At 45.1% G+C, this 13,582-nt stretch overlaps 1 protein-coding gene across 1 annotated transcript in view; it reads left to right on the top strand.

Moving 5' to 3' along the window:
• LOC311244443 (protein zyg-11 homolog) overlaps positions 1-7,992 on the top strand; it is a 42,478-nt gene extending 34,486 nt beyond the window's left edge. Inside the window, 5 exon segments of the mRNA XM_084333955.1 lie at positions 344-391; positions 2,299-2,499; positions 4,915-4,967; positions 5,850-5,947; positions 7,210-7,992. Coding sequence (XP_084190081.1) covers positions 344-391; positions 2,299-2,499; positions 4,915-4,967; positions 5,850-5,947; positions 7,210-7,391 — 582 coding nt within the window. The 3' untranslated portion in view covers positions 7,392-7,992.
• The last annotated feature ends 5,590 nt before the right edge of the window (positions 7,993-13,582 follow it).

Genomic DNA, 13,582 nt, shown 5'->3' with positions numbered 1-13,582 from the left:
TTATAAGTTGCCTTTCAGGACTCAAGGTCGCCGTACAACAATTAAAAACAGTTCATTAACAATCACAGTCAAATTTAAAATAAAATCAGACATACGCCTAAACAGGTGGGTTTTGAGGTGGGTTTTAAATGGGATGATGGAGTCGATGTTCCTGATGTCGGGGGGGGGGGGGGGGGGGGGGGGGCAGAGCGGCTGAAGGCTCTTGACCCCATGGTGGACAGACGAGCTGGGGGGGGGGGGGGTGGCGGGCGGTCAGGTGGACCATGCAATTGCAAAGTGCAGTTTAGACAGAAGTATACATGTTGTCTTCTCCTCTCACTCTGTGCCTTTTCTTACATTGCAGTCCTACAACACGGAATCTGCAGTTCAACAGAAAGTTCTGGGTCTTCTGGTGGGTTCAGTGTGTGTCTACGTGTTGTACTGTAGCTGTACTGTAGTTGAGTATATGTTGTGAGTGGTTCAGTGTGTCTACATGTTGTACTGTAGCTGTACTGTAGTTGAGTATATGTTGTGAGTGGTTCAGTGTGTCTACATGTTGTACTGTAGCTGTACTGTAGTTGAGTATATGTTGTGAGTGGTTCAGTGTGTGTCTACATGTTGTACTGTAGTTGTACTGTAGTTTTACTGTAGTTGTTGACTATATGTTTTTTATCCACTTTTTCTCCCCATTTTCTATTTTTCTCCCATCCCAATTTCGTATTATCCAATTCTCCCCTCCCCTAGACTATGCCTCCCACTGGTCGGCTGTAGTGAGGACAGAAGCCTTGCATCACGTGTCCCCTCCCTCCGGTACACGAGGAGGCAGCCTGTCACATCTTTTCACCGCAGCAGCTCGAACTCTCAGTGGCGAGGAGTAACGCGTGGGAGGCTCACGCTGCCCCCGCTGCTTCCTGTTTCCGCCGCACCGGCGTCACCCACCCGACCTGTAGGAGTCGCTGTCCACAACGTCCAATCCCCACCCACCGGCTTTCCCACCCTCTTAACACTTGTGTTAGTATGACGGCCGGCCAAGCCGGTAGCAACGCCGAGAGCTGGGCTCGATACCAGCATCTCCTGCGTTAGTGGCGAGCGCCTTGCCCACTGCGCCACTCAGCCGCCCAGTTGTTTGACTGTATGTTGTGGTAAAAGCAGATCCTACTGTACTGCAAGGTCAAAGGGCAAACCCCAGTGTGTTTGGCTTGTTGTTTAAACACAATCGGTGGTGACTGACGTAAGGGATTGCCTGCGAAAATTAAAGCGTTTCTGCTTTAAAACATAATCGGTGCCATGGGGCTGGATTCAGTCAAAATCCCCCTTTGCAATGTTTACACCATTTTTGTGTATGTATTTTGCAACATGTTCCAGCCACACAATGGACACGATTTTGACAGCTGGAAGAAGCATATGAATACTTGCGAGAGCCCCGTCGAGCTATTACCATATTTTCCAGAACCATTTTTAGATAACTTTTCCACAATTACATATCCAGACGAAATGTATTAGGTCATCCAAAAGTGGGAGTCACGTTGCGATTGTAAAATAATGATGTGCATTATTCGGAATCCTATCCACCACCTGTACGACTGCAATAGTACTAACGTGTCGCCATGCATTGCATTGTGGGGATTCTTTCCCTTCGCACGTCCTTCACTTCTCCTGCTGTTTCCGACCCACGGCATCAAACTATTATTACTGCCGCTGTCGTTATTATCTGTCGGAACATAGCTCGTCTCCCGTGTTCTAGAACATAGCAGCAGCTTGTCTCCCGTGTTCTAGAACATAGCAACAGCTTGTCTCCCATGTTCTAGAACATAGCAACAGCTTGTCTCCATGTGTTCCAGAACAACATAACATCTTGTCTCCATGTGTTCCAGAACAACATAACATCCTTTCCCCGAAGCCTGTTTTTGGGATTCGAACTTCGTCAGGGTTTTTCGAACGAGCGTTCGAACCTTCGTTTTTAATAAAAGAAAAAATACATAAAAAATTTCAAAATAAATGTTTTATTTTATTTTTTTATAAATATCCTCAAACTAAATCCTCAATTTGAATAAAGTGATTAATCTGATTAAATGAGTTTCTTTTTTATTAAATCAACTTTATTTTTTTCTTCTCTCTTTTTTTTAATACTATAATATTAGTGTAGCCTACTCTTTATCTGCAGCTGTGAAGAAAAACCCCATTGGTTAAAACAGAATGAATAGACACACACACAAAAAAAAAAAAAAAGAAAAAAAATGTGTATTAAAAATAAAGAGTTCAAATTTTGCTTTAGAGATGGAACATTGGGGCTCAGCCTTCTTGTCCCATGTGTTCCAGAACAACGTGGCGGAGGTGGGGGAGCTCCAGGCGGAGCTGATGGAGGATGACCTGCTGGAGCACATCCTCGACCTGCTGCAGGACCCCCGGGTGGAGGTGGGCGTGCGCTACTTCGCCGGGGGGGTCCTGGCCCAGCTGGCGTCCCGACCCGAGTCCTGGAGCCTGGACCAAGAGCTCCGCACCGCCATCCTGGAAGAGCTGGTGAGTTGGGAGTCTGTGTGTGCGGTAGGGCTGACCTTCGAATTTCTTTTTGGAATTCGAAGCTTCGGGGCCGAGATTCGATTTTAATTCGAAGCTTCGAGATACTTTTTTTTATTAAATTTTTTTATTTTAAATTTAAAATAAAAAAATGTAATTAAATTTTTTTTATGTTGTGGGACTTGTACAGCACTTTGTTCAGCTTTGTCAGTGCTGTAAAGTTTAAACCTTTTAAAATCTTAGACAAACAACACTTTGCTTTTATGAAATATTGTAAGCCGTCATTTGAGGCTTTATAAAAGCAGCACAATGAACACAGATCTGTCAGTGCCGAGTCCGACCTCATCTTAAATAACAAACAGCATTGTTTGTTGTAGTTAACAAAGAGAGGCAGAGTTGATTTTAGATGGGGGAAAAAATACATATATTTTTTATTTTTTATATGTTTTCGAAATGTATTTTCATATTCGAATCTCATGCCCATCGAACGAAGCTTCGAAGTATTTAAGACGGCCCTAGTGTGCGGCCTTGTTTTTCTACTGTCGTTTTCTTCTGTCGTTGTGGGGACAGGTGCCGGACCCTAATCCTCTGTAAAGTAAACTATTCTTAGTTAGACCTGTCTTTATGTTCGCACCCGTGTGCTTAAAGTGCTTGATTACTTTACCAAAAAAAGTCAAGGCCTGGAATTCCTTGAAAACAGCAAATCTTTTTAACAGGGTGCTTAAAAAGTCCTTGAAATTCAAATCAACCTTGATTTGCATTGAAAGTTTTGTTCATCCATGATAAAATTGTTCTGAATCAAGAAATATATATTTTTTTATTTAAAGTGTAACTAATTGTCGGAAAATTGGTTTTAAGCCATACATATTGGATTGATTCAATCTTTTTTCCTATATAAAGAAAATGCATTTAAAAGTGAATTGTATCCTTTTGAATGCCCTTTTTAAAATGAAAAATGGTGCTTGGAAAAGTACTTGAAAGTCCTTGAATTTTATTTTGCAATGTCTGTGGGAACCCTGTATACATGAAGCAGGTCAGTCCTCTAAAGTGGGTCAGTCCTCTAAAGTGGGTCAGTCCTCTAAAGTGGGTCAGTCCTCTAAAGTGGGTCAGTCCTCTAAAGTGGGTCAGTCCTCTAAAGTGGGTCAGTCCTCTAAAGTGGGTCAGTCCTCTAAAGTGGGTCAGTCCTCTAAAGTGGGTCAGTCCTCTAAAGTGGGTCAGTCCTCTAAAGTGGGTCAGTCCTCTAAAGTGGGTCAGTCCTCTAAAGTGGGTCAGTCCTCTAAAGTGGGTCAGTCCTCTAAAGTGGGTCAGTCCTCTAAAGTGGGTCAGTCCTCTAAAGTGGGTCAGTCCTCCTCTAAAGTGGGTCAGTCCTCTAAAGTGGGTCAGTCCTCCTCTAAAGGGGGTCAGTCCTCTAAAGTGGGTCAGTCCTCTAAAGTGGGTCAGTCCTCTAAAGTGGGTCAGTCCTCCTCTAAAGTGGGTCAGTCCTCTAAAGTGGGTCAGTCCTCTAAAGTGGGTCAGTCCTCTAAAGTGGGTCAGTCCTCTAAAGTGGGTCAGTCCTCTAAAGTGGGTCAGTCCTCCTCTAAAGTGGGTCAGTCCTCTAAAGTGGGTCAGTCCTCTAAAGTGGGTCAGTCCTCTAAAGTGGGTCAGTCCTCTAAAGTGGGTCAGTCCTCTAAAGTGGGTCAGTCCTCTAAAGCGGGTCAGTCCTCTAAAGTGGGTCAGTCCTCTAAAGTGGGTCAGTCCTCTAAAGTGGGTCAGTCCTCTAAAGTGGGTCAGTCCTCCTCTAAAGTGGGTCAGTCCTCTAAAGTGGGTCAGTCCTCTAAAGTGGGTCAGTCCTCCTCTAAAGTGGGTCAGTCCTCTAAAGCGGGTCAGTCCTCTAAAGTGGGTCAGTCCTCCTCTAAAGTGGGTCAGTCCTCTAAAGTGGGTCAGTCCTCCTCTAAAGTGGGTCAGTCCTCTAAAGTGGGTCAGTCCTCCTCTAAAGTGGGTCAGTCCTCTAAAGTGGGTCAGTCCTCTAAAGTGGGTCAGTCCTCTAAAGTGGGTCAGTCCTCTAAAGTGGGTCAGTCCTCTAAAGTGGGTCAGTTCTCTAAAGTGGGTCAGTCCTCTAAAGTGGGTCAGTCCTCTAAAGTGGGTCAGTCCTCTAAAGTGGGTCAGTTCTCCTCTAAAGTGGGTCAGTCCTCTAAAGTGGGTCAGTCCTCTAAAGTGGGTCAGTCCTCCTCTAAAGTGGGTCAGTCCTCTAAAGTGGGTCAGTCCTCTAAAGTGGGTCAATCCTCTAAAGGGGGTCAGTCCTCTAAAGTGGGTCAGTCCTCTAAAGAGGGTCAGTCCTCCTCTAAAGGGGGTCAGTCCTCTAAAGTGGGTCAGTCCTCTAAAGTGGGTCAGTCCTCTAAAGTGGGTCAGTCCTCCTCTAAGCCGCCTCTCTCTCCGCAGCACGCTGCCATCATGACCTGGACGCCGCCTCAGAGAGAGATGGTCTCTTACAGGTGAGAGAGGAGCATCTTAACCCTTTCACTACCACACTACAGACTGTTAACCCTTTCACTACCACACTACAGACTGTTAACCCTTTCACTACCACACTACAGACTGTTAACCCTTTCACTACCACACTACAGACTGTTAACCCTTTCACTACCACACTACAGACTGTTAACCCTTTCACTACCACACTACAGACTGTTAACCCTTTCACTACCACACTACAGACTGTTAACCCTTTCACTACCACACTACAGACTGTTAACCCTTTCACTACCACACTACAGACTGTTAACCCTTTCACTACCACACTACAGACTGTTAACCCCCTCACTACCACACTACAGACTGTTAACCCTTTCACTACCACACTACAGACTGTTAACCCTTTCACTACCACACTACAGACTGTTAACCCCCTCACTACCACACTACAGACTGTTAACCCTTTCACTATCACACCACCAAATGGTTAACCCTTTCACTGCCATATTACATAAGGTTAACCCTTTCACTACCACACTGCAGCAGGTTAACCCTTTCACTACCACACTACAGAAGGTTAACCCTTTCACTACCACACTGTTAACCCTTTCACTACCACACTGCATAACGTTAACCCCTTCACTGCCACACTACAGAAGGTTAACCTTTCACTACAACACTACAGAAGGTTAACCTTTCACTACAACACTACAGAAGGTTAACCTTTCACTACAACACTACAGAAGGTTAACCTTTCACTACAACACTACAGAAGGTTAACGCTTTCACTAGTGTGGTAGTGAAGGGGTTAACCTTCTGTAGTGTGGTAGTGAAAGGGTTAATAACATCCTCAGCCTTTTATTTGATATTTCTCTGTATTACACCCCCCGTCCCTCCGTCAGGTCCTTCCGTCCGTTCCTCTCCCTGCTCCAGACCTCCCAGCCCCCTGGGGTGCAGCTGTGGGCGGTCTGGGCCATGCACCTGGTCTGCAGCCAGAACAGTAAGAGGGGGCTGGGGGGGGGGGGGGGGGCCATGCACCTGGTCTGCAGCCAGAACAGTAAGAGAGGGGGGGGGGGGGGGGGCTGGGGGGGTCTGGGCCATGCACCTGGTCTGCAGCCAGAACAGTAAGAGAGGGGGGGGGGGGGGGCGGGGCCATGCACCTGGTCTGCAGCCAGAACAGTAAGAGAGGGGGGGGGGGCCATGCACCTGGTCTGCAGCCAGAACAGTAAGAGAGGGGGGGGGGGCCATGCACCTGGTCTGCAGCCAGAACAGTAAGAGGGGGGGGGGGGGGGGGGCATGCACCTGGTCTGCAGCCAGAACAGTTAGAGGGGGGGGGGGGGGGGGGGCCATGCATCTGGTCTGCAGCCAGAACAGTAAGAGGGGGGGGGGGGGGGGGGCCATGCACCTGGTCTGCAGCCAGAACAGTAAGAGGGGGGGGGGGGGGGGGGGGGCCATGCACCTGGTCTGCAGCCAGAACAGTAAGAGACGTATACAGACGCCGTTACCGTGGCGATGTGGGGGGGGGGGTGGGGGGGGGAGGAGAACATACTGCGTAGCCGTAGCGGGTCATGATGGCAATCAAATGGTATTTTGTAAATGCGTAATATATATATTTTGTCAGTTATGTGAAATTGAGCCGCTTGTCATTACCTCCGGTTTTTAACCAACAATATTCGAGTGATATTAAATTGATTATCATTAGATAATAGGCCTGTTCCTCGACTTTGATTGGCCAACATTTGCTGATAGTCAACTTTCTTTAATACATTTTTGTATCATTCCATTTGGGCTGTGGGGGGGGGGGTGCTTAATGTCTGAAGGAGTCGACTGAAGGCTTCTTGTCCTCTGTGCAAAAGCATGCAATTGGTCCACTGATGGATACATCTTGATATTTGTCTAGTCAGTGTGTTCATTAGACGGTGAAATCCTCTTTCAGTGCCTCTGTGCCTGTTTTCTTGGGCAGTTAGCCTCTGGTATGCGTGCCATTAGCGTTAGCCACGCTTCTAGGCCTCTTTGCTTTTGGAAAGAATGATGAAATATATATATTATACTTTTAAATTCTTTTTGCATTCGGTTGGCAGTCGACTACGGCTCCTTTCGATCGATCAGTCGACTATTGGACTAGTCGAGGGCAGCCCTATTAGATAATAAAGTGAAATTGATTTAATATTAATAACAATGGGTTGTTAGATGTAGTTCCATGGTGGGGGGTCCTCACTGTTTTCTCTTTCTCCCCACGGACCGCCCTCTTCCATCCTCTAGCCCCTCATTACAGCAGCATGTTCCAGAAGGAAGGCGTGGTGGACCTGCTCCGGGCTCTGGTCGGACACCAGGACACACACGGAGACATCCGGGCCCTGGCCCAGAACATCCTGGGTCTGGTGGAGCGGAACCAGAGGCACGCTGAGCCCATCGGCAAGCAGACGCCACCCGAGAACTCATGATGCACTTAGTTCACCGCTCGGCCACTAGGGTCTTAGGGCGCGCTCTAGGGGTGGGGGAACATATCGATACGTAGTAGTATCGCGATACTTTGCGTGGCGATACTGTATCGATACAGGGACACCAAGTATCGATATTCAATTATTCATTATTTTATTTTGGTATAAGGAAGTTGCATTGTTCATTTCAATACCTGTAATAGTACAGTAGTCCACACACATGTGCATTCAGTTAAGTTGGAATATGACTGTAATACAAACAGTTGAGTTTGTCAGGTACATGCAACACAGATTATTACAGTGTTTACATCTGTCTGCTTGAGAAAATACCATGTTCTGCAATAAAAATGATTGAAGTGAGATGAACAGACTGAACTTTATTTTATTAGATAAAACATGTTGACGGTTTTACTTTGCAGTAAAAAATTAAATAAAAAAAATTTGATAAAAAATAAATAGTGCAATATTCGCGATATATATAGAGTATCGCGATACTATCGTATCGCGGCTCAAGTATCGCGATAGTATCGTATCGCAAGGTCTCTGGCGATTCCCACCCCTAGCGCACTCACACCTACGCTGTTTGGTCCGTTTTAAGTGAACCATGGTCCCTTTAAATCAATAGTCCGTTTCGTTTGGAGAAGTGTGTGAACACAAACCAAACTATTTGGAGGACCAAACGACCGAACCACGGTCCTCTTGAAGAGTTGGGACTCGTCCGTTTCAAAGTGGAGCACGGTGCGTTTTGCTGTTGGTGTGAACGCAATCGAACTATAGTACCTAATCTATAGGAAACAAAGTAGCCTACAGTGCATTGCAGTGCTCTCTCTCTCTCTCTCTCTCTCTCTCTCTCTTGCTCTCTCTCTTGCTCTCAACTCAACTACAAACTAGGTTCGCTCAAAAAAGGGCAGTGTGTGAACGCAAACCAAAATCAAACAATGAATCCAATCCATCCAATCCAACTTTATTTATAAAGCGCTTTAACAGCCACAGGGGCACAAAGTGCTGTACAGAGGGAGCATATTAAAAACTATACTAAACTGAGGTGTCTGTGTGTGTATGTGGATATGGTGCGTCTGTCTATGTCTGGGTCTCTTAATATGTCATGATGTGCTCTGTCCTTGTGTCCATGACTGTATTGTGACCTGTATCCCTACTATGTCTATGTGCTTTTGTTGTGTTTTTATTCTAATGTTATTTATCTTGATTTTATTCTGATTTGATTTTATTCTGTTTTTATTGCTAACCCTTTTTTCACACAGGATGTTAGCCTGTACCTTCTGGCAGGGGGACTGCCAATGGAAATGAGCCTTTTGGCTAAAATTGGATGCATTTACATTTGTAAAATGTTTTATTAATGTACATTGTCCCCCTTGAACAAATAAAGTAAACCTAACCTAAACCTATAAGCAGAAAAAAAAAATAGAGTACCAAAAAAGAGAAGAAAAAAAACATAGGCAGCAATACAAATTAAAATAGATCAGATCAAAAATATTTAAAAGCAAAGGACACAGTAACAAAACGATACAACAACAACAACAACAACAACACAGTGAGACAATAAGATCATAAAATCAACAAGCTACATGGTGTCGAGAGCCAGAGAGAAAAGGTGGGTCTTAAGGAGGCCTTTGAAACGGGGCAGTGATGAGGCCGGTCAGCAGGGTCTTAGAGACGACCGCTCGGTCAGCAGGGTCTTAGAGACGACCGCTCGGTCAGCAGGGTCTTAGAGACGACCGCTCGGTCAGCAGGGTCTTAGAGACGAGCGCTCGGTCAGCAGGGTCTTAGAGACGAGCGCTCGGTCAGCAGGGTCTTAGAGACGACCGCTCGGTCAGCAGGGTCTTAGAGACGACCGCTCGGTCAGCAGGGTCTTAGAGACGACCGCCCGGTCAGCAGGGTCTTAGAGACGACCGCTCGGTCAGCAGGGTCTTAGAGACGACCGCTCGCAGCAGGGTCTTAGAGACGAGCGCTCGGTCAGCAGGGTCTTAGAGACGACCGCCCGGTCAGTAATAATAATAATTAATTTAATTTATATAGCGCTTCTCAATGACCCGAAGTCGCTGACAATAGTCGGGAGCAAAAGTAAAAGCAAAGAAACAAAAACAAAGAAACAGCAAAGAAACAAAAACAAAAGGAACATGAGACCATGGGGGGAACAGGGAAGACAGCATGATAGCACAAAAAAAGACTGGAGACAGACATCAATCAGGTGGGAGGGGGGGGGGGGGGGGTTGAAGGCAAGGGAGAACAGGTGGGTTTTGAGGCGAGTAGGGTCTTACGCACGAATCCCACCAGGCACGGGCAGAAGCGAGCGCGGGTTCCGTGCGAGAACAGAGGGGTGGGTCTGTGTCTTCATGGAAACGATTGAAAGTGTCTTCTCTCCCGTCACCACTGGGAGACATGTCGTCTCACGCGGTAAGAAGTAGTGTGACGATTGAAACCCACCAGGCACGGGTTCCGTGCGAGAACAGGGCGCGTGGCCGTCCACACCGAGTCCGACTTCAGAGCGGGCGGAAGCGCACGGAGGAGGAGGAAGGCACGTTTACATCGGAACAGCTGTAAACGCCTATAGTCTATATGCAAAGTCAGTCCCTGTTTGAAGATTTTTTTTAAACATTTCCAGTGTTCCATTGTCCATGTTGCATGTATTAACCAGTTATTATCTAATTAATTAGAATGTTCGAATTCATTTTAGAATGATGATCACAGTGTGACTGTACTCCTGGAAAAAAAAAGTATAGTAATATGGTTTATTTGTATTGGGAAAGATACAGACACATTAGCTGGTTGAACAACATCTATATGTGTTTGGTAATAATAATGCAGATATTGAGTGTATTTCATTCTGTGAAAATGCACGTGGCGCACGCCTCTGAATCCAACCGGAGCCATTTTATTCGCTTCCCGCCCGCTCGGTCAGTCAGTAGGGTCTTAGACTTTTCTAGCTTATTATTAGTCTTTTTTATTGATTGTGCATATAGCATATCTCTCTCTAGCATCACGGCAATATTTAATATTCATATACACGTCAATATTTTAAAGGTGTGCTGCGTGATGGCCTTCGTATAATGTGGGGAATGCAATGTCTTGAGATTTGTCAACTAAATTTACTTTTTCAATTAGTCAATAAAATCCTTACAGTATGAAAATTCTGAAAGGGGAACTGCACCCACCTTTTTGCTATTTTTCTCGACGATAGAGATTTTGTTATATTTTGCTTCTTATTTCAAACTAGTGACAATAAAACTTCAATAACACACATTTAGTTGTTTATTTTACTTCATTTTGTCTGATTGTGTCCATAGATCACAATTACAATACAAAACTTTGAGGGCGTTTTTCCCCAAAAACTAGTTTTTATGCATTTTACTTACACACAAAGTCTTGTAACTCCATTTCCCTAGTACCTACACACCAAACGTTCCACATTTCTTCCCATCCATATCCTGCTTCTAATTCCAGGAGGGTTTGTTGATATATCATTCATAGCCGGGTTTATAGTACATTTTATACCAAAACTAGGGCAAAACTTTTTTTTTATTTACGACAGTAGACAGTATTTCCTGATGTATGGGCTGATAAGAGAACATAGCCACAATCACTTCTGGAGTTTTTTAATCTGGCATTATCCATGCTGGTGATGTGCATATTTAATGAGGAAGTGCCTCATTTCCATATATAAACGTAAAATGCAGAAAACTTGCTCTTTTTTTCTTAGTTTTTATCTACATAAAAACTGGCAAAGTTTCATAGTGATATCTATTAAAAAATGTGTTGCCTATTAGGGGGTACTGTCACAGAATTCATGTTATTCCTATGGTTTAAGACAGTCCAACAATATTAGTAAACACAAACGACTCATATTTGTGATGTCATCAGATACTGTATAGAAGCTAAGCTGCTCCATAAACAAAATGAATGGGAGAATAAGTGTATATAGATGACACCGATGGACACCCAGGGGAATGTTCTGACCCAGGGGAATGTTCTGAGTACACAGGTAGTGACCCAGGAGAATGTTCTGAGTACACAGGTACTGACCCAGGAGAATGTTCTGAGTACACAGGTACTGACCCAGGAGAATGTTCTGAGTACACGGGTACTGACCCAGGAGAATGTTCTGAGTACACAGGTAGTGACCCAGGAGAATGTTCTGAGTACACAGGTACTGACCCAGGAGAATGTTCTGAGTACACGGGTACTGACCCAGGAGAATGTTCTGAGTACACGGGTACTGACCCAGGAGAATGTTCTGAGTACACAGGTACTGACCCAGGAGAATGTTCTGAGTACACAGGTACTGACCCAGGAGAATGTTCTGAGTACACAGGTAGTGACCCAGGAGAATGTTCTGAGTACACAGGTAGTGACCCAGGAGAATGTTCTGAGTACACGGGTACTGACCCAGGAGAATGTTCTGAGTACACAGGTAGTGACCCAGGAGGATGTTCTGAGTACACAGGTACTGACCCAGGATAATGTTCTGAGTACACAGGTAGTGACCCAGGAGAATGTTCTGAGTACACAGGTAGTGACCCAGGAGAATGTTCTGAGTACACAGGTAGTGACCCAGGAGAATGTTCTGAGTACACAGGTACTGACCCAGGAGAATGTTCTGAGTACACAGGTACTGACCCAGGAGAATGTTCTGAGTACACAGGTAGTGACCCAGGAGAATGTTCTGAGTACACAGGTACTGACCCAGGAGAATATTCTGAGTACACGGGTTCTGACCCAGGAGAATGTTCTGAGTACACAGGTAGTGACCCAGGAGAATGTTCTGAGTACACAGGTACTGGCCCAGGAGAATGTTCTGAGTACACAGGTAGTGACCCAGGAGAATGTTCTGAGTACACAGGTAGTGACCCAGGAGAATGTTCTGAGTACACGGGTACTGACCCAGGAGAATGTTCTGAGTACACGGTTTCTGACCCAGGAGAATGTTCTGAGTACACAGGTACTGACCCAGGAGAATGTTCTGAGTACACAGGTACTGACCCAGGAGAATGTTCTGAGTACACAGGTAGTGACCCAGGAGAATGTTCTGAGTACACAGGTACTGGCCCAGGAGAATGTTCTGACCCAGGGGAATGTTCTGACCCAGGGGAATGTTCTGAGTACACGGGTTCTGACCCAGGAGAATGTTCTGAGTACACAGGTACTGGCCCAGGAGAATGTTCTGACCCAGGGGAATGTTCTGACCCAGGGGAATGTTCTGAGTACACGGGTTCTGACCCAGGAGAATGTTCTGACCCAGGAGTACACAGGTACATTTTCTGTCTCAGAACGGAGGACACTACTGTAGAATAAAGCTCATTTGGGATCAAAAAGAAAACAAACTAAATGTCCCATTCATTGTCCAGCAGCTCCAGACTGTTCTACCTGATGAATGACCACAGGTTTGAGTCTTACTTCGTCTCTGGTTTCTGGCTTTGGGAGAAGAGAGAGAGAGAGTAGCTCTTGTTCACATATTGATTGGGCTTTTCCTTGGCCATAGAAATAACCTTCTAATATATCATTAGAATGAGTCATTTGGGCAGTGTTTCCCTTTTTTAAGTCAAGGATAGCCCTTGAATGTTTGAATTACTGTATTAACAGTAGGATGGTCTGGAAAGGGCTCGGGTCTTAATTCAAATAAAAGTTATAAAATGGAAAATATGTCGTAGTATTCCTAAACTAGGAGAAGGTTGAATGCTATTGTGAATTCGCTCTGAAATATCTACTAGTACATTTATTTGAATAATGTGTCATAATAAGCCGTTTTACACAACACCGATGATCTCTGGTTGTGCACTAAGTCTTTCAACACTATGGTTGGATTAAAACTTAATTTATATCAAACTGGGAAGGTTATATTGTATGCAAATTGTTCAAATGTAAGACCCTTTGTTAATAGGAGGGGTGTGAATGACGTAACTAACGTTGCACAATTTTTTTGTCTAAATAACTTGTATAGTAAAAATAAATAAAAAAACGACTGACTTGTCCCAAATAAAGACTTTTTTTTGGAGCAAAGCTTGTGTGAGGCGTCGTCATGTCACAAACCTGCCACTTGATGGTGCTGTAACACTGTGGCTCCAGGCCCAGGTTGTCCTCGGGGTTCTGTTCAAGATCGTCATGCTGTCTGTCATCATGAAGTGCTCGGCTGCTGTCTGTCAAATGATCCTTAAATCCTTCCTTTTCCTGTCGGATTC

The sequence above is a fragment of the Notolepis coatsorum genome, assembly GCF_963971535.1.
Source record: "Notolepis coatsorum genome assembly, chromosome: 17".
NCBI classification, from domain to species: Eukaryota; Metazoa; Chordata; class Actinopteri; order Aulopiformes; family Paralepididae; genus Notolepis; species Notolepis coatsorum.
The sequence above is the reverse complement of the archived record's forward strand: the minus strand, read 5'-3'. Positions and strand labels throughout refer to the sequence as shown.